A 21,911-nucleotide genomic window follows, 5' to 3' on the forward strand; every position below is an offset into this window, starting at 1 on the left:
GATGATAATGAAGGCCTTGAAAATCCAGAAACTCAAAGATAAACATCAATCACAATGGCCAAGTAGTGTTCACTACAGGAATGCTACCTTGTGAACCAGACAGCACAAGAAAATGTAAGGAAGCTTAAGCTAAAGTAAAACCTGGAGACAACACAAAACTGCTGGCCAGACAATAAAGAGCCAGAAAGACAACAGTGGCAACAAATAAAAATAATTCTAAGTAAAGCTAAGAGCAACACTGGTTAGACCACACCTTGAGTACTGTGTTCAGTTCTGGGCCACCCAGTTTAGGAGGGACATTGAGATGCTTGAGCATGTCCAGAGAAGGGCGACGAGGCTGGTGAGAGGCCTTGAGCACAGCCCTACGAGGAGAGGCTGAGGGAGCTGGGATTGTTTAGCCTGGAGAAGAGGAGGCTCAGGGGTGACCTTACTGCTGTCTACAACTACCTGAAGGGTGGCTGTGGCCAGGGGGAGGTTGCTCTCTTCTCTCAGGTGGCCAGCGCCAGAACGAGAGGACACAGCCTCAGGCTGCGCCAGGGGAAATTTAGGCTGGAGGTGAGGAGAAAGTTCTTCACTGAGAGAGTCATTGGGCACTGGAATGGGCTGCCCGGGGAGGTGGTGGAGTCGCCGTCCCTGGGGCAGTTCAAGGCAGGATTGGACGTGGCACTTGGTGCCATGGTCTAGCCTTGAGCTCTGTGGTAAAGGGTTGGACTTGATGATCTGTGAGGTCTCTTCCAACCTTGGTGATACTGTGAATACTGTGAATCAACAGTGTGTTCTTCCTGGTGAAGAACACAAGACAATGAGACCTTGCTATAACCACCTACCCATCTTTCTTCAATGGAGACCTCTCCTGCTCCTTGTTGGCGTTTGGATCTCAAAGAGCACAGACAGGATAGGCATAACACAAGAAAAAAATAGTACATACCTGCACAAGAGCTTTAACTATTTTATTAATAGCAATTAGTAATAACTGGATACTTTGGCCTAAGATGTCCACAGTCATTTTAACTGGGCTGACAACAACATTTTTGCTCAGTTTTGCTAGTTTAGTTACACTAAATAATCAATCTGTGTATGTGTATATAAAGTGATTTTCTCTCAGCCACATAAATCACCACAGAAGCTGGGCACCCTGCACTTCAGGCAGTTATTAAAACATGACCTTTTCCTCCACAGACGGCAATTTTGTGATTCCAGCTGGATTCAATAACACTGAACAAGGCTGCTGCCCATCAAAGAACTTCAACTGCGTGATTTTCTTATTCACATAAAATAATTAGCTTGAAAACAGAAATTTTGGTCAAAAAGGATAAAAATTGATTGCTTGGGAACCAAAGCGAGATCTAGGTAGTTGTTGCTGCTCAGAAAGGATGAAGGCTGCTCGGGCTGCACAGTGGCTTGCCAGAAAGAAACATTTAGGGCCACAAGATGGCAATCGTGCATTTCCTATAGCCCTCACTTCGATAGAAGGTTCCGGAAGTTCAGTAGCATCAAGGAGCCGGAGAGCTACAGCACATTAAGGCAATAGGAACAGAAGTCATCTCAGGAAAGCAGAGTCATTATAATGTTGCCCAATTTATTTCCTATAATAGTTTATTAAGCTATCTTTGTAACAGAAAGGCTACACGAGTTAAGGAAACATGAAACTAGAATCCTGCCATCCTAATCCTATTTTGGCAACTCTCCCACAACACTAGGAACATTCAGGGCCTTGTGATTAGTACTTGTTACCACTGTTAGAAAGAATGACTTGATTCCCTAAGGGGGTTTTAGCAAGAGGGAAATAGTGGAAAGAGTTTAAGAGCAGAAAACTGGGGATGAAGCCAGAATTGATTTAGAAAACAACCAAAAATCAATTATCTGCAGCTCTACATATATACTGTACATATATACACATATATGCACTGGGTACATATATATACACACACTGTATTTATACTCTATATATGCACACTGCATATTTGATCTTTAATACACTACCTACAGTATACATACATTGTGCAGACATTTACATACTGTCTCTTTTTACTGACAGCACTAAAAAAAGCACAAACAAGCACAGTAAAAACAAGTGGATGAGACACAAAGTGAATTACTATGAATCACTAAGTTTCAAAGGCTGAAATTTCTGCTAGTTCAGCTTAATGTCTGACAAATTAGGCTGAAGGATGCCTATATCACAAAAAGCAGAAAAGGAAATATTAGACTTCATATTTAAAAAAACAAACAAGCCACCTGGTACACACCTCCAAGTCCTGAATTTTTCTCCAGCAACTCAAAATATCAGAGAAGCCTTTACTGCTTCAAGAGATATTATGGGATCAACTGATTCTCCTTTGAGACCTACTGTCAGAAATTCATCAAATCCCTAAAATCTCTATACTGAATGGAAACATCCACAGAGGTAGAGAGGTGCCCTTCAAAACACATTCACTACACAGGTTGCCTCACCATCTCTCAAAGAAGAGGTGTCTGTCATTGCTACAAGGCTGGATGAAATGTACACACAGACCAACTTCAGCCTGTAAACCACATACAGTTACATGCAAAGTACAGGTAACCTATAGAAGATAATCTGCAATTGTATAGTTAAACCAAAGGGATAGTAGGCTTTGCTCAAGAAAAAACTGATGTCAGTGTAATACAGACTAAGTTTATGTCATGTGCTGCTACTGGCTAGCACATCAAAGCCTCCAAATATGCTTAATGTCAGCACAGCAACAGTGAAGGGATTTTATTTTTCTAATTACAACTATACTGAATCCCTGAAATAAGTACAACAGAACAACTGTCAATAGTATTAACAGCCTGAGAACAAGGTTATAATTCAGTAAATTGGTTGTGTATATTTTGCTTATAAGTAGCTGAATCATATTCATGAATTATTGTTAATTAACAGATTTTTCATAATCTTCCTTTTTCACTCCAGCTGTAGAGCCTCCCAAGAAGTTAACATAATAATATAAGACAATCCGAAACAAAGAAAGATCAGGTAACTTCATCTATATGTTAACAGTGTCATTAGAGAGACATAATACTTGAGTACCGTGTCCAGTTCTGGGCTCAATTCAAGAGAGATGCTGAGGTGCTGGAAGTTGTCCAGAGAAGGGTGACAAAGCTGGTGAGAGGCCTGGAACACAAACCCTATGAGGAGAGGCTGAGGGAGCTGGGGGTGTTTAGCCTGGAGAAGAGGAGGCTCAGAGGTGACCTCATTGCTGTCTACAACTACCTGAAGGGAGGCTGTAGCCAGGTGGGGGTTGGTTTCTTCTGTCAGGCAACCAGCAATAGAACAAGGGGACATAGTCTCAAGTTGTGCCAGGGGAAGTATAGGCTGGATGTTAGGAGGAAGTTCTTCGCAGAGAGAGTGATTGGCATTGGAATGGGCTGCCCAAGGAGGTGGTGGAGTCACCATCCCTGGAGGTGTTGAAGAAAAGCCCAGATGAGGCAATTAGTGCCATGATCTAGTTGACTGGGTGGGGGCTGGGGGGCAGGTTGGACTGGATGACTTGGAGGTCTCTTCCACCCTGGTTGAGTCTATGATAATAGAAAGACCCAAACATTCCTGGTTGCAAATGTATGCAAGCACCACTTCAGCTTAACTGTACCGCTAAAGTAGAAAAGGAGAAGCATTTCTTCCAGTCCATCTACTGTCAACTGTTTGACAGCACACTGGTCTAATATACTGACAGTATAGTGAATTAGTTTCCTCCAATTATGTGGGTGCTTTTGAAAGCCACAGGAGGGGAAAAGAACACATATGCCAAAAATAATAAATAAATAACACACCCCCACACAGAAAATTAAGACCACGCATTCACCAAAAGTTGCCATATCCATGAAGGCAATCTATGTAGTACCCAAGGCTGCTACACTAATAACCAGATTTAAACCTCATTTCTATTAAAACTTTCAGAAACACCAGAAAAGCAACACTCCTCCAGGAAAACAATTACCTTTAGCTGAGTCTCCAAAAATCATTGCAAGGCAGTACTTCAATATGGATGCTGCTGAAAAAGAACCATCTATGGAGGCAACAACAGCACCTCTGCAATGCACAGATTTTTTTGGGTAGTTTTTACACAGACAGGGGTTCAGCTGCGGCTTAATTAACTTTATTCTTAAAAATTTACAGTTGTTCAAAGAGGTTTACCTCTAGGAGCCATGGTTTTAGTTTTCTGTCCAGCAGAATATCAAATCCCAGGACTTCAAAGCAGACACTGTCACTTCCTGGTGCTTGGCCTGGCCTGCACATGCGATAAGCATGAAGAACATGTGGCTCTGCAACTATGAGAGTCTTCACTACTAACTCCTGTAGGGATTTTTTTCAGAAAAATTCATCAGGAGAGAAGAAAACAATAAGGAGTGAACTCACATGCTTCATATTTTAATCTTTTAAATTTCATTAAAGCATCTACTGAAAATATATAGCAAATAAATGATGTGCAATAAACAAGCTACTCCTACGGAGTAACAGATGTACTTGTTTTTATGTAGCTCTTTATGCTTTCCATAGTACATACACACTTTTAGATACGTAATAACTCAAATCCTACAGTATACTGCAGTCTTCATCCATTTCATTATACAGTATTATTTGCAATAAATAGAATCATACATAAAATTGGTGCCTAAGCTCTAACAACGGCAGGCCTGTTCCTCACCTAAAGATGACTGTAACAACTGCTGACTTGAGTGGAACAGGTGCAAGGCCACAGATATATGCAAAGCCGACTACAGTTTTGTAAAGCTTTACATATAAAATTCACTTTATACACTAAAAAGCCTCCAAGAATTTCAATGGGATGGTTCCTTTTCATCATATTACTTACATGAATAATTGTTTGAAAGGGCTTTTGTCCCTCAGAAAAAGGTTAACATTAAATTTATAATTAGATTATGAATTTATTTTGGAAAACATAATCATCATTGGTAGGATGCCCTTTATGTCATGCATTGCTGAGAATTTGGATTAACTGAGTCTCAGAATTTATTTGAATTCCAGTAAAGAGGATGGCAGAAGCAATTAATTTTCAGAATCACAGAATTTCTGTGGAAAAAAAAAGATAACATTTCTTCTGGATGTGGTTTTCATTTTATTTAATGGAAATCACTACACAATAGCTGAATATGGAACAAATGCTGATATAAATGAGCAGGAAGGGACCAAATTTTGATTTCATTGTTCCTGGAAAAGACCTTCAAGATCATCGAGTCAAATCATCAGTTTCATACTGACAAGTCCTTAGCTAAACCAAATCCCTCAGCACAACATCTAATCACTATGAATTGCTACTGTTGGAAAGGACCACCAGGATCAAATAAAGAAAAGCATGTTAGTTTTTATCTTACTGAAATATCACTCCAGAATTTGGAGACATCAAGATTATTTGTTTCTAGAAACTCAGTAAACCATTTTATGGAGCGTTTACTTCCTTTGTCTTCTGTTTCATCCCGTTCGAAGTGTTCATTATGTTTATTGACAGAGTAGTTCGTCAGATGCATATACAATTGACTCTAAAAAACAAACAAACAAAAAAACAAACCAAGAAAAGACATAAAAAAACCTCTCCAATACAACTCTAGAATGGTCAATTCAAAATCATTAAAAGGCAAAAATGTCAAAATGAGAATGACATAGACAAGCAATTCATATTTGCAAGCCCACAATGTGCTGATTTAGTGTTTCTGAGTCTTAAGAGATTTCATCTACTGATGTTATAGCCTTCTTACAAAGAACCTGTGCTCACATCCAAACTAGTTGCTCTTATCTAGTTGAGCAGTATAACATATCTGCCATTTTTACAGGTCTGTATGTAACTACCTACCTAAAAATGTGAAGAAAAGTGATCAAAACTTACAGAATGGTTACTGTTACATTCCACAAGAAGCAAGCAACAAAGATGGTATTTTGAAGCACTACTTTAAAAGTGCTAAAAAACACTGGCATCTGCTTCATAGACAATCCCACATTTCAGTTTTCACTGTAATTATTTATGAGAATCGTTCTCACTACAGAGATACTTTAAAATATCTTTTACATATAAACTCATCTGCCACGTTGATATCTGCCAAAACTGCTCATTTTTGTCTGGCTGGTTGCCACACATCAAAGGGATAAATCAAATTCCAAGCTATACATTACATAAACGAGTACTATAGTTCCTTTATGAAGCAAAATGTCACCAGCAATAGATTCACATTAAACAAAACCAAACCTGTCTAGTGCCAACTTATAAATCATGATTTATGTTTACATGATCTCCTAGTACAGATATCAACTGTACAGATATTAATGACTGTCCTCAACACAGTGACAGTTCTGTCATGTTTGATTTCTTATTTGAGTGTAGTTGATATTCTGACCATAAGCCTTCTGTTCTAATTTCTTTTTAATAAGACAGTCAATAAATAACACAAGCCTTCTTCTGTCAATTATCTCACTGCACTTACTCATGGATAAAAAATTTACCCTAATTTAAAACAACAATCCATTTAAGTGCAGGCTAACAATACAAGTATTAACACTACAAATAATGAATTTTCCCCATGGCTTCCAATTGCTGCTCTGAGAATCATTCTGAAACCTACCGGTTTTGAGTGACCCTGTCATCTTTCCATGAAATTCAAATTATTGCAGACAAAAGCAATTATTTCTTCAGTGGCAAAAAATAATGAATAGTACATTGTTAAACATCTGAACTAATCTTTAGTGCAGTTACCTAGAACTATGTCACTATGCAACAATGCAAGCCAAAGAACAATGTCATTAATGGTAAGCCAGGTTATCTCATGCAATAGGCAAACTTCAACATGAGCAGTTTTGAACACAGGAACACCTGCCTGTTCTGTTTATTCTCTCAGAGCATACTTCCAGTGCTCCTAATGGCAAGGTTAAACATTTTTTTTAATTAAAACCAAACTATTCCAAATATAATATTGGAACTCTTCCAAATATACTATTTGTACTGGACTCCAAATTACGCTTGGATTATTCAGAGCTGCACTTAAAGCAGTCACAATTGCAAGCGACAAGTGGGGAAAAAGGCTCTCCATCTGTTGTCTACTGCACAGTTTCAGCTTGTAAAGTATATAGTATGAAAAAAGAAAGACACGGCAGCAATGAGACAGAGTGAGGCATAAGAAACTCAGCCTAATAATGCCTCCCAGTGCTTCAGATCTTTTTTTGTACCAGACATTTACACCTTCTATTCTGTGCCAGAACAGGTTTACACCTCTCAAAAGGGTAAGATGCTATACATTGAACAGGAGGATTAAAGTGTCCCAAAACTTCAGCATGTCCTTTACCATTTCTTGGTTCTCTACAAGTTTATAGGCAACTCTGCCTGTAGCACCCTAAAATTTTTAAGTTCATACTCCTTCCCCTGCTGGAGCAGTTCTGAAAACAGCACCAGCACCAGTTTCACCTCACATTCATAGAATCATAGAATCAACCAGGTTGGAAGAGACGCCCAAGCTCATCCAGTCCAACCTATCACCCAGTCCTATCCTATCAACTAGTGGTCTTAGATATCACAGCTTCTGTTTTCTGCATAGGTTCCCAACACAATGGCTCTCAACAGAAGCTCTAAACTTTAAGGATTTTGACCAGGAGACCTAATCTCCTGCCCCACCCAATACTGAATCTCAGATAAATATAAAAGCAGTGTAACCATTCTTGATTTTCTTTACTTCCTTTTTTCCAAGTAGAATATCAAATATGGACAACATCATCTTTCTCTTATGAAATATTTGAAGTCTTTGGCATACATACATGAAAACTTAGATTCTTATACATTAGCAGTAATATGGCTACATTTTTGACATTGATAGAAAAGCATGAGTTAATTATCTTTCCTTTTTATTTTTCCTCTTCAATGACAATGCAAAAGTTCCAGTAGATGAATATAAAATTAAATCTCTTATCACAACCTCTTTTATTTTACCTCCTCCAAACATTACACAGGTAAAAGTCTACATCCATAAACTGGAATGAACTCCAACTCACCAAATTTGAGTCGCTGGGGGGATGATACTTTTCTGTGCCCATTCTTACGAGTCCATCATGATATAAAAATACTTTTAATGGATCACAGGAGGTTACAAGAATATAGACACGTAAATCAAACTTGTAGCCTTCCATAAGAAATGGTTTGTCAAGATACTCCTGAACAATCAAGTGATCCTGAGCTTGTAACTTTTCTCCATTTCTTATTAAAGAGATCCTGGTAAGAACAAAAGTTTGTTTTAAAAACATGGACATTACTCTTCAAAACAGATGGTCACAGTCACCCAGCAAGGTAGTTGGGCTGAAGTCCACCTGGAGAAAAAGACTTACAGAAGTGATTTGTAGTGTTGACAAAAAGTTCCATTCACTTATGTGGCTTTGAGTTTCCTGTCCTTTACTGCGCTTCGCTGGATGAAAGAAGGCAATGAGCCATTTCAAAATAACTTTCTGCTTCCTTTGATTCAACAATTTGTAATAATGAGTTCCCACTACACTTAGAAATTGTTTGGCAGAATGTGCAGCCTTCAGCTTCTGTCATTATTCCTCCTGCAGCTCTAAAAATAGGCTTTTGGTCTTTGTCAAAACTGCTGCCCAAGGTACAGGCTGCAAAGAACTTTCAGTCCTAAAGTGACTTAATGATGATGTTTGCAGAGCAGGACACTGAGCAGTACCACTAAGTATATCATAGATTAATCTCCTTATTTCTGTATTCCAGCTTGCCCACATCAGAAAGAAAACTGGTTTACATACAGACAAGTGGTCAGTCCCTAACTACACAGATATTTAGTATACAATTATTAACTCTTACTCTTATTAACTTTTGCCCCCAGCTTACACTCTATTGTTTATGACATATTTCAGTCTTCTGGTGCTGAATACTGCTAATACACTGAAGTACTTTCCAGGAATTTCTCTAAATTATGATGCTATATTTCCCTTCAGCTTATTTTCACCATCAGCAAGAAAACTGAGACATAAGGAAATTAAAAGTTTGGGGGTTTTATTTTTACATTAATTCTGATGTATTTGTAATAACTATAAGCCCTACTATACAGAATCACAGAATTAATCAGGTTGGAAAAGACCTTGCAGATCATCAAGCTCACATCATCTAATCAACTACACCATGACACCAAGTGCCACAGTCAGTCTCTTTTCAACACTTCCAGGGAAGTGTATACTGTATAATCCATGCATGTATATTAAAAGCAATAAAAGCTAAAACCAAAACCTCTAAAACTAAGAACAGAGTTAAGAATTAAATTGCAATAGTTATCTCCTTTTTTTTCCACCGTGCAGCTGTGTCACAAGTAAAACTGTTTCATCTCAACTGCAGGTCACAGTCTCTTCATGGGTGTCCCTCCTGCAGGCTGGGTGCTCCCTACTTCAAAGAGTGCACCTCCAGCTACATACCAAACAGCCTCTCCTCTGTTTCTCCTGCACCTCATGGCTGTCATTCATATATGTTTGTGCTTCTCTCACTAGCTGTAGTTCTGGCATGCAATGAGGTGGTTGGGCTGGTTTCAGAGCTGTAGAAGTTCCTAACACTCTATTAAAGACAACACACCAGCAGCCCCCAGCCATATAATCCCACCATTTGTGCCCAATACAATCTCATCACCTAAACCTAAGCACAACAGGTTAAAAATATCTTTTTTTAAAGATAAATCCACAATGAACATAAGTTTGATCTTAAGGATTACTTGAGCTTCTTCAGAAAATTCATTCTGTAATTATCCTACATACAGAGCAACATTAAAATGTCACTTCAATTTAGCTTTATATTTTAGCTGTTTCTGCTTATTGAGAGAATACAATCTTCCTACTACTGCATACCTTCTGCTGATGTTGTAAACAGCACTGGATTTCACCTGAGGTTAATGCGCAACTTACCCATGCCCCATTGCACCGTTAGCTGGTTTGACTATGAAAGTCTTCTGTCTGCGCTTCTTCTTCAGTTCTTTCACGTAGTTCTGAAACTGTGTGTATTCTGCAGGGAAGATCCACGTTCGAGGAATAAAACTATACTCCTGAGGCTGACTCTTGATCATTCTGCAAAACAAAAAGTGTCACTGAGTTAAAATCTTTCATCTACTTTGATGTTTCAGTTCTCAGGATTAAAAAGCGTTTACAGTAATCTGACAAGGAATTTTTTTTAGCAAAATGTTGTAGTACAAAAGGAAACTTCAGCAGTTGTTTAAGAATAGTTAATCATAAAATCGACCAGTTTGGAAGAGTCCTCCAAGATCATCCAGTCCAACCTATCCCCCAGCCCTGTCCAATCAACTAGACCATGGCACTAAGTGCCTCATCCAGTCTTTAACACCTCCAGGGATGGTGACTCCACCACCTTTAAGAGCTCTACAACATATTAATATGCACACTTTAAGGAAAAAAAATACTACCTTGTGCATTGTTGCTTATCATGTTTGCTTAATATATTACTGACATTCATTTCAGTTTTTGGTATCCATATTGCTCCTCTTACAGTTTTTGTTGCTTTTATGATTTAATGCTATTCCCATCCTTAGAAATATTAAACTTACAATAAACAATATGATTACAGATCTTTCTCTACTTAACAGACTCTTGGATTCCTTTTCCTGTTTTTAACCTGACTGGAAGGGTGGGGATATTTGGCAACCATTTTTTATTTTCATATAGGCATAAATTTGAAGATGTATGGGGTCTGACACACTCATAAAGGATGACCTGAGATATTCTGAGTTTCTTCATGGGTGCAAAAAGTCATAACAACAAGGACTGAATTTAAAAAGAAAATAATTTAAGAAGTTTTTTTGTTTGTTTGTTTCTAGTCTCTTGAAGGAATTTCAGATTTCGATTGTAGTAAGTATATTTTGTCACAGGCCAAGGAACAGTTCATGCACCTCTGGTATAAGGCAAAACACACAAGCTTGGATTTATGTTTGATACCAGCCATGTTGCGATTAAGTTTACCTTATTAAGTCAAAAGAAAGCAAAGAAACACAAAGCAAGACAAAGAGGGAAAAGCAGCAAAACTAAACCAAAAGAAGTTTAACACACTGTAAGGAACAACTCTGAAACTGAATTTTGGTGGTATTATGCACACTAGTATACCACAGCTCCCAGGAGAATACATTTAGGTTTTGATGACTTAAAAAGCAGTGCAGCTAGCTTGTACTCTGAATACCTGAAATTTCATAACCTCATATGAAATGAGTTTGAGTAACTCAAAAGTAGACCTAAAATACAAACATCCACAGACTAACAGAAAGTGGCTGGATATTTTAAAAGAAGTTAACTGACACAGGAAGTTCCCCTACTATGATTTTTTTTTTATGTCACTATGGTGAATTTTAATGCTTTGATATTAGTTACAGATTTCAGTATATTCCTTTTTGTAATGAAAACTGATATAATCAGGATAACTCACATAGAAAAGAGAAAATGTAATTTCAATTTTTCATTTCTATTATTAGAATACAAAATATTCCTTATGCAACATAAGACACTTTTTCTTTAAGTGGCTCAAATATTAGTGGAATAAACAGAGCTGCCAGCCACATCTGTAAAGCCAGGAACATAGCCAAGCCCTATTGGTATAATAGATGCACTGTCACCAAATTGTTCAGCAAGCTGCCCAACAAACACTCTGCAGAAATCACAACAGCTATAGTAGTCCTGAAGTACTGCATGAGATTCAGTACTTCTGTAGCTTCATTGTAACTATTATTTTCACAAATCTGGTTTGATGAATGCCACCAAATAATCAGGAAAAAAAAAGGTTTAACAAACATAAATAGGTATTACATAACATGATTCATGCATATTTTTAACCTATTCTCCATCTGCTAACTGAATAGCTTATCTAGGCAGAAATTCTCGTATTTTTAGGCAAAAAGCAATTTTTCTGTTAGCTTCCATTCCCCTCTAAATTATTTATCATACAATCAACCAGGTTGGAAAAGATCTCCAAGATCATTCAGTCCAACCTAGCACCCAGCCCTAACCAATCAACCAGAGCATGGCACTAAGTGCCTCATCCAGGCTTTTCTTTAACACCTCCAGAGACGGCAACTCCACCACCTCCCTGGGAAGCCCATTCCAATGGCAAATCAGTCTCTTCGTGAAGAACTTCCTCCTAATATCCAGCCTAGACCTCCCCTGGCACAACTTGAAACTATGTCCCCTTGTTCTGTGGCATCCTAATGTGTTACGCAGTAGAGACCAGCCATTTAACTTCCAAGCTTTAATACATATACTCCTCATTGAATGAATATGGATTCATGGTATTCTACATACATTAATATTATTTTGTGACTGCAAGTACATCAGTTCTATATGCCTTTTTCTATCTTATGCATAATTGGGTAGACCACAAACGATAACATGAAGCAGAGTACTTAAGCATTGTTTACAAGTACTGGTGCTCACTGAAATTTTAACAACAGAATTCAGCTCTGTTCTTATCCTGCTTAGCCCTGTTGAGAAACTGCTTAGGAACATCATCAAGCAGCTTGCAGAATCAAGACCAATTCCACTACAATGGCCCTATTTTCCAGCATATTTGCTATCCTCTGCCGTGGGTAATCACTTTTTCACTGTGCTGCTCTATCCTTCAGCCTTTGCAGTCCTTAACAGGAGTTCTGAGAATTCAACAGCAAAATGTCATTCTTCTGAGTGCTATTTTAGCTCACAGATGTGGTCAAGCTGTGTTCTTGTTTTTCAGAGTGCTCTCTGTGCAAAAGAACCAGAGGTTGAACAAAACATAGGTTACTAAACATGTGACTTGTCAGTCTAATAGCACAGGCTCTGCTATCTTGGTTTCAAGATCATTTGGCATTTCAATTACAGAAGCAGGTTAGTAGGTAAGTATGAGTAAGAGCAATTCATGGTCCATGATCAGTTCATAAACCTTTTAAACATAAGCAGCAAAGGTGCTGAAAAAACCTCATCTCATATATGAGTCTGTTCTCCTTCCTATTCACCCAACACATCTTCTCTCCCACTTTACTATATTAATTCTTTAACCACACATCCTTCATTTGAGAGGATCTAAGAGACCATTTACAGAAATTAAGATTTGGGCTGGCCCTACACTGGCACCTCTTTTTTTTTTTCCTTTTCTGATAATTCCCCTTGAAAAATGCTTGCCTTTTTTTAACCCCTCAATTACATTCCTGCTTCTGTTTGTTCCATTCCCGTGTCCCTACACCTTCTGTGCTGCACTGTCTTCCTTTGTGTTAAACATGCTACATACTACACAGCTCCTTTCCAACCTTTGCATGTGAAAACCACATTATCCTGCAGTCTAGAGTGCCTGGATACTGGCTTTAAGAGCAACTCCCTCAAGTGAAATTTCTCATCAATAATACTTGCCTGTTAGAGTCTGATAGATTTGTTCTTTTGCTCTGTTCCAAACATTCTGCATAAAATGGCAGGGTGAGATCAGTATAAATAAAAAAATGTAGAAGAAAAAGAGCATAGTCTCGACCAATTCTCAGTAGTTGTTTCGTGAACTCTCAATGGTACAAACCCCATAGCTATTCTGAGTCAGTCACAGGAATAGAAAGACTGCATGCAGCAGAGAAACAAGAGAACAGAATTAGCATTTCTGCACAATCCTGTTCAAATACGTTTTAAGACAGAACAGCAGCTGTATGGAATAAAATCCTCCGCTGTACCGACAAGAGCCTGCCAAAGAATGTATCCCAACTGACTTGTGATTTCATGTATGTCTGTCTTGTATCACAAGCAGCATCAGGTCATATCATCATGACTTCTATGTATTATGAATACTAAGTATTTAATTGTAAGGCCAGTACTGAAAAAAAAAAAACAAAACAGACTGATCAAAGCCCTGTCATAGCTACTGATATTAAGTGACATTAAATTACTCCCATCTTATCTATAATAAGTGCACTCTGCACTGAGTATCTTTAAACTGTGTTTCAAACTCAGGAATTCAGTAGGATGAGAGAGGTATAATCAGATTGTATTTGAAAATAGTGTACATTATAACAAGAGTCTTTTGTTCATTTTGTTAAAATCATAGAACTGCAGCAATACACAGGGATGCCACTGCTGGCCAAGCTGACCAATGCTGTTCCACTGTTTTCGAGACTTCTCCAAGAAGTCGTTTGCCTCTGTGTGCCATCTTGGCTTTTACTCAGAGTTTAAGTCTGGAAGGGGCAGTGAAAAGTGCTCATGTAGCTTGTATTGACATAAGGAAGCTCTGGCCCACACATAGGACATGTAGGCACCATTGCAATGCACAGAATATTTGCATCACAATAGCTGCATATGTTGTACATGTAATATGTTGTAGTTAAAAATCAGAAAGGAAATAACAAGAGGAGATACCACATTAATTACATTAATATATGAAAACAAATTCTCTTTGGGTAACAGGAAATGCAATGCAGGTAAATGTGGAGGATAAAAGGTTAACTCTGTTAATAACTGCTCTTTAAACTAACTTAGATTAGAAGAAACAAAATATTCACACACATTTATCCCTACACATTTCCTTATTTCCAGGCTGTTGAATCATTATTTTGTGTCATTTTCTTACAGACCTTACTCGCAGATTGTCAGCAAGGATAATTCCTCAGAACTCAGTTACTGCACTAGAGTGAGGAGAATTTATACTTAGACAAATAAGCCTCTCTGACTTATTTCTCACATAAACAGTCAGATGGTTCACATCTTTCAAATTTGATACACGCAAAAAATAGTCATTAATTGTTTTAAACAAATTATATTCATCCACTAACTAGTCAGAGTTTATCTTCTGTTTATGCCAATACAGGATATGTGTCTGTGTGCATTATAAATTATGGTATAATACAGTTAATGTCAGGCTGTCCAACAGCCTGCAATGAATAGACAAAGAACTGAACACATATCATTTTCCACTGAAGTCAACTGGAGAGATACAGTAGCCTGCTTCAGTGCTGCAGATCCAAGACCAAAGCGATTAATCACTTGGAAATTATTCTTGGCCTTCTCATAGTCTCTTAGTAAAAGAAATGATTACAAGCAACAATTTAGTATTGTACTTCATTAAATTCAGATGAGAAATTTCTTAATATTTAAAAAATAATAAAAATTACTTAGTCATGTTTCTTGCCAGAAAATCCTTTCTGCAGATCTCCCCCATTCCTGGAAAATGGTTGATTCTCTAATGAAGCAGAAAAAAAGGGAGTTAGTTGGCACTTTTTAGTTTTCCTGGTACACATAATACAACCATTTAATATGTTCAGTTACATGCTCAAGTAAACATAATTAGTGCTACATAAATAATATTTAAGATAGTATATTATACTACTTATTCTTAGAAATACTAAAGATGATGCAAGTTGTTTTTTCCTCCACCAACTTGAGTATGCCCATTGATTTAATTTCACACACAAAAAATCATAATCTTAATAATCATAATCTTACCATAGGCTTATTAAAACCTATCTAGGGACAAAGAATGGCAAAAAAAAATGGAAATATGTATTCACAGAAATTATGGAAAATGCTCTACTTGTTAACTTACTACTTAAAAGCTTCTAAGTACCTTTTAAGTACCTCATAAATGATGTTTTGTATCTTCCTTCAAACTTTGATCATTCACCACACCCAAGTGGCAGACCAAAGCATGAATAAATAGCCCCAAATATTTACAAACCAGACTGTAAGAACAAATAAATCTGGAAAAGAGAATGGGATTTTAAAACACGTAGTAGTATAACCTTATTGCAGTCTGCTTGGTGATGGCGTTTCGTGGGGCGTTTTGCCTCTCCATGCAAACATTAACTCACCAAAAGTGGCACAACAGCAAACGTTTCAGAGCAAAGCAGTTTAGTGAAACGTATCTGAAATGCTAACTGCTGCTCTACCTGGTAGTTCCGAAGTTCAGCAATCTTTTCTTGCTGCACAGCAGAATCGCTCCAGATGAGATTAGCTGTTTCATCTTCATCGCGTGTTTTCACAAACCCCATTTCTCGTATTACTACACGCACTACAGAGAAAGCACATACTTAGGGAACCTCTAAAATGGATTCATTTTCAAAACACAAAAAAGCCAATTAAGATTTTAAATAATTCCAACATTCAACCCTTGAAGAAAATGTGTACATGCAAGTTATTATTTATCTTGTGGTACTTCCGTCACAGTTCATTGCAAACCTGTCACCTCAACATTACAGCACGTTGTACTGAGGCTGGAATCAGAGCACAACCTGTAAGATGAACTGTAAAGGGCTTCAGGGCATGCCACAAACAGCTAGTTCAGAAGTCCACTTTCATGGCTTTTAGACAATCCTGGCCATCACATATCAAAGAACCACAGAACATAGGAGCTGGAAGGGATCTCCAGAGATCACAGTATCACACAGTATCACAGTATCATCAGGGTTGGAAGAGATCTCACAGATCATCAAGTCCAACCCTTTACCACACAGCTCAAGGCTAGACCACGGCACCAAGTGCCACGTCCAATCTTGCCTTGAACTGCCCCAGGGACGGCGACTCCACCACCTCCCCGGGCAGCCCATTCCAGTGTCCAATGACTCTCTCAGTGAAGAACTTCCTCCTCACCTCAAGCCTAAATCTCCCCTGGCGCAGCCTGAGGCTGTGTCCTCTTGTTCTGGTGCTGGCCACCTGAGAGAAGAGAGCAACCTCCTCCTGGCCACAACCTCCCCTCAGGTAGTTGTAGACAGCAACTCAATTCAACCTCCCCTCCTAGGACAGGTTCACCTAGGGCAGGCTGCACATGAACACATTCAGGCAAGTTTTAATATCTCCAGAGAAAGAGATTCCACAGCTTCTGTGCACAGCCTGTTCCTGTGCTCTGACACTCTTGAAGCAAAGTTTTTCCTCATGTTTAAGTGAAACCTCCTGTGTCCTACTTTGTGCCTGTTGCCCCTTGTCCTATCACTGGTCATCACTGAAAAAAGCCCAGGCCCATCCTCTTCATTGGTAAGAACCCCTCTGAGTCTTCTCTAGGCTGTTAATTTTAAAGCAGTGATGACTCTAAATGCCACTGCAGATGGATGACAAGAATTCCTTAGTCAAGAACCTCTGAAAATGTAGCAGTTGAGGCAACATCTCAGAAGCAGCATTGCTAAGGTCTGTGTGTTAGATCAATGCCAGACCCTGCTGGACAGGAGAAATTCCTGGCACTGGCCAGGCAGGGTCTTGGAGCACACAGCCCCAGACAGGAACTGTCAGCAAAGTGCACTGCTCTCACCCAGCACAGAACACCCCACAGAATGCCAGTGACCAAGACCACCAGCAAAGGGGCTGGAGTGTGGCACGAGGGGCACAGCACATCAGTTTGCACGGCATTTTGCTAAGGCAATGCAAAATCTCCCAGACCAAAAGTAAGCCAGCAGGTTCAGCAGGAGTGAGAAAGTTTAACCATGGTGTGCACTCAGAGAAAGGGCATATCCTCCTCTGCACTTGCTACAAGGGATGCATTGATTCAGACTGAGTTTCCCCAAAACCACGCAGCAAGCCAGATCTCTGACTGCAGATGGAATTAAGGAAAATGGCTGTGTGGGATGTGAGCAGGTGAACTATTTGCTCAGCCTGCTGGTAGAGCTAAGAGGTTATGGAACATTGGGGTGTTGGAGAAAGAGATAGACATGTGAACCCATACTGTGACCTCCCTGAGACAGAAACAAGGACAGGAACAGTCACCATGAAAACCTCAGAATCAAAGAGATCTACCATCCTCTCCCCATAAGAATCCAGGCAGAGTCCCAAAAATGAGTACTGCATGGAAGCAAGTCCCCATTAGGGAAGGCAAGCAAACCCTCTCCTTGCCCACCATGGTGCCCTACACAGTAGGTACAAGGCTCAAGAGGTAGAGGATCAGCCAGCGGTGCTACGTGGGCGTTGATTCAACCAGACTAGAGGGTTCACAAACACTGAAAAGACCTACCTCCCATAGTATCATCACCCCTTCCACCAAGAAGAAAAGTTGTAGGTGACTCTCTTCTGAAAGGAACAGAAGGTCCAATATACAGGGCAGACCATTCTCATAGAAAAGCCTGTTGCCTCACAGGAGCCCAGAACAGAGATCACTGGGAAACTCCCGAGCCTAATGCGATCCTTGGACTACAACCCTTTCATGCAAGTCTTGAAGAAACAGTAACACATAGTCCAAGTGCACTTAAGAGACTTTAGGGCCCTAGGAGGGTTAGTGAAGAACTTTGGGGCACATGTTATCTTATCTTCCCTCCTTTCAGTGGTGGGCAGTGACACTGGAAGGGACAGGCAAATCCATTCCATTAATACATGGCTTCATGACTGCTGTCAGCATCAAAATTTTGGGTTCTTCACAATGGGTTAGCCTACATGACACAAGGCATGCTAGCACCCAACTGCAGCCACCTTTCTCAAGTGAGAAGAGTCGTCCTTGCCCAGAAGTCACCAGGACTCACTGATAAAGCAGGAAACTAGATAGATGTGAAGGGCAAAGGGGAAGAAACCAGGCTTGCTTGTGATAAACAGAGGACTGATTCACTGGAGTCTCCTGAGGCAATAGAAGCCAGCATGGAAACTCCCATGAAATACCTCACAGAAATCAAGGGAAGCTCTGCTAAGTAAGTGCTGCAGCCAATTGTCCAGCTGAAGCCTCCATACAAACACATGCAGTATGGGCAATAAATAGGGAGCTGGAAGCTACTGTGTGGTTAGCTAACTGTGATCTGGTAGCCATCACTGAGACCTGGTGGAATGAATTCTGTGATGGGAGTGTGGCTACAGGCTGTCCAAAAGGAACAGGTGTGGAAGGAGGGGTGGAGGTGCTGCCCTCCATGTCAGGAAAGAGATACAATGGGAGGAACTGTCCCTGAAGAACTGCTGGGAACAGGTCAAAAGCTTATGGATGAGAACTAGAGACAAAGGCAGAAAAGGGAACCTTTGCCACCAGATCAAGCGAAGCCTACTGATGAGGCCCTCCTATTTCAACTACAGTAGGCTTTGTGCTTAGAAGATCTCATCCTGTTAAAGTCTTTCAACTGCTTGAAAAACATCACAGCAAGCTGTAGGCAATCAAGACGACTCCTGCAGTGTCTCGGTAACTTCCTGAGCCAGGTAACAGACAGTCCTGCCTGAGGGAATGCAATACTGGTCACAAATACAAATGAACTCATCAGTTTTGACATCCTGGGCTGCAGTTATCATGCACTGGTGGAGTCTGTAGTCCTAAGAGACATGGGGTAGGCAAGGAGTAGAGTCAGGACTCTTAAACTTAGGAAGGTGAACTTCCAGCTCCTTAAGGTGTTAGTCAAAAGGACCCCATGGGAAAGGATCCTCAGGGATGACAGCACAGCAGAACTATCAGATCTTTAAGGACACATTTGCAGGTGATACCAAGTGGTGCAGCTCATAAGACTGGAGGACAGGACGCCATTCAGAGGGACATGGACAAGGTGGAGAGGTAGGCTGAGGTTCAATACAGCAAAGTACAACATCCTACACTTAAACTGGGGCAATCCCAGATATCAGTACACTCTCAGGGATGACGAAAATTGAGAGCAGTCATACAGAAAGCAGTTTGAGGGTACTGGTGGATGAGAAGCTGGACATGATCCAATAGTACGCACTGGCAGCCCAGAAGGCAAACTGCATCCTGGGCTGCATCCAATGAAGTGTGGCCAGCAGATCAAGAGAGCTGATATTACCACTTTCCTCTGCACTGGTAAAACCTCATCTGGGTACTGCGGCCAGCTCTAGCTCTCTCAGCACAGGAAGGACATGGACCTGATGGAAACAGTCCAGAGAAGGGATACAGTCAGTGGGACTGGAACTCCACTCCCATGAAGACAGGGTGAGGGAGTGGGGTTGTTCAGCATAGAGAAGAGAAGGCTCCAGAGAGACCCAATAATGGCCTTCCAGTACCAGATGTGGGCCCACAAAAAGGCTTGAGAGGGACATTTAGGAAGGCCTGTAGTGATAAGACAAGGGTCAATGGTTTTAAATTGGAGTAGATTCAGAGTGGATGTTAGGAACAAGTTTTTTTACCACAAGGGTGGTGGAACACTGAAACAGGCTGCCAGAGAGGTAGCTGAGGCCCAATCCCCGGAGACATGCAAGGTCAGGCTCAACAAGACTCTGAACAACCTGATCTGGTGGACAATGTCCCTGCTCACTGCAAGGGGTTTGGACTAGAGGACCTCTGAAGGTCCCTTCCAACCCAAACCATTCTATGATTCTATAAGGTACGGTAGTGACAAATGCAAATGTGTACATTATTTTAACATTAAAAAGAACAGATAAAAGATTGATTGTCAGGCATAACTCAGGCTCCAGAATAAAAGATTTTCCTGAAGTAGTCCCAAATATCAAAACACAAAACATTATTAGAAAAGCCTCTATTATTAATTATGTAACATTAAATTTTACACTGTTAATCTTTCAGGGCTTTAAATGAACTTTCAAACACATACACCATTCATAATTAGAGGGATTTTCCACAGCCTTCTTGATTACCTTTTTGCATATCAAGGCCCTCCCCTGAGTAAGAAATGAGGGGCAATAAATATTTAGTGTTCAAGGCTATCATTGCAGTGCTACAAATTGGAAAACTTCTATGGAGACTTTCAAGGCCTGTCTGGATGTGTTCCTCTTTGATCTGTGTTAGATAGCATTGTCCTGCTCTAGCAGGGGGATTGGACTCTATGATCTCCTTGGGTCCCTTCCAGTCCCTAACATCCTGTGAAAACGCCTCCCAGTCAGCAATAATTCACCCCATTAGTTAGTAATTCACTCATGTAAATCACTATTAGAATGAAATCAAAATTTCAGTCTCCTACCAATTTCATATTTTGTGCCAGCAACATTTGCAGTGATGACTCCATTTTTCTTCTTCCTGGCTTTTCTTTTAATTGTACTTTGATAAGGTAGTTCCGAACTCAAAGTCAAAGGTGCAGATCCATGGTTATCTTTGAAAAATAAGGTTACAACTATCAACATCTTTCTATACCGACATGCAGAAATGAATTAAAAATATAAACATTAACTTTGTTCCAAGTCAGAGGTACCTTCATACTGAATAGCTAATAGACTTGATTAAAAATCCAAGACTTGCATACCTCCCTCATTAGGCAAGGATGGCATTATAGCCTAAGATAGTGCAGAAGCAGAGCCCAAATTCCGTTCCAAGTTCTCAGAAAACGATGGTTGTCAAAGTCAAATTATTTAAAGCTTCAGTCATACCATTTCAGCCTCTAGTTATAGCAAACATCAGTTCTGGAATAGACAGGGATCTGTTTAAAAAAAAAACCAACAAAAACCAAGAGACTTTATTAGACTTTATTACAAAAAAACAAATGGCAGAAAACTAAATATAGAAATGCTTTTAATAACAAGTCAAAAGTAGTGTTTCTTTTAAGAGATTGACCAGGTTATTGTAATTACAATTAAATTGTTTTGTTTCAGGACAAATAATTCTGCAATATTAATTTGCAAAATGAGAGTATATTATCTCATTTTATTGCATTTTTCTGATGGAAGATTTAGGGCATGAAAACAAAACTCATTAGATTTATAACTATTTTAAACCATAATTCATTTTTTTTTTACATTAGGCACAATGTGTTATGTGTTTTCAAGCACCAAATGGGAAATAACTGAAATAATTTTAATAACATTTTTCCACTTCTTCATTTATCAACATTTGTAAAGCAGTTGTCCCAATAACCACCTCATAACACGTGGCTGCAGCTTCATGACACAACAGACAATTTCAAAGACACTTTGGGCTGGAAGTACCTAAACTGTCAGGTTCTAAACCAAGTATTTTTTGGGTATACACTGATGCAAATGTTTCATTTTTTTTCTATATTAATACTCTACCACACGTAAAAATTTTACATATTAAAAGTTTTTTAGGTCCAGCTTAAGCACATAAGAACAATGG

General features: G+C 39.5%; 1 protein-coding gene across 3 annotated transcripts in view; it reads right to left on the reverse strand.

Moving 5' to 3' along the window:
• Nucleotides 1-21,911, reverse strand: part of TTLL7 (tubulin tyrosine ligase like 7) — an 84,916-nt gene that overhangs the window by 39,581 nt on the left and 23,424 nt on the right. For all 3 annotated transcript variants that reach the window (XR_010303118.1, XM_064147896.1, XM_064147895.1), the window contains exons 2-9: nt 21,085-21,258; nt 20,806-20,934; nt 15,880-16,001; nt 15,106-15,173; nt 9,902-10,060; nt 8,009-8,225; nt 5,353-5,517; nt 4,154-4,312 (exon numbers count right to left, since the gene is read on the reverse strand). Coding sequence is in view for 2 of the 3 variants with exons in the window: in XM_064147896.1 (XP_064003966.1) it covers nt 4,154-4,312; nt 5,353-5,517; nt 8,009-8,225; nt 9,902-10,060; nt 15,106-15,173; nt 15,880-16,001; nt 20,806-20,934; nt 21,085-21,109 (1,044 nt within the window). In the remaining variant the exon portion in view is untranslated. The remainder of the gene's footprint in view (nt 1-4,153; nt 4,313-5,352; nt 5,518-8,008; nt 8,226-9,901; nt 10,061-15,105; nt 15,174-15,879; nt 16,002-20,805; nt 20,935-21,084; nt 21,259-21,911) is intronic.

Source organism: Pogoniulus pusillus, chromosome 8 (assembly GCF_015220805.1).
Source record: "Pogoniulus pusillus isolate bPogPus1 chromosome 8, bPogPus1.pri, whole genome shotgun sequence".
Lineage (NCBI taxonomy): Eukaryota > Metazoa > Chordata > Aves > Piciformes > Lybiidae > Pogoniulus > Pogoniulus pusillus.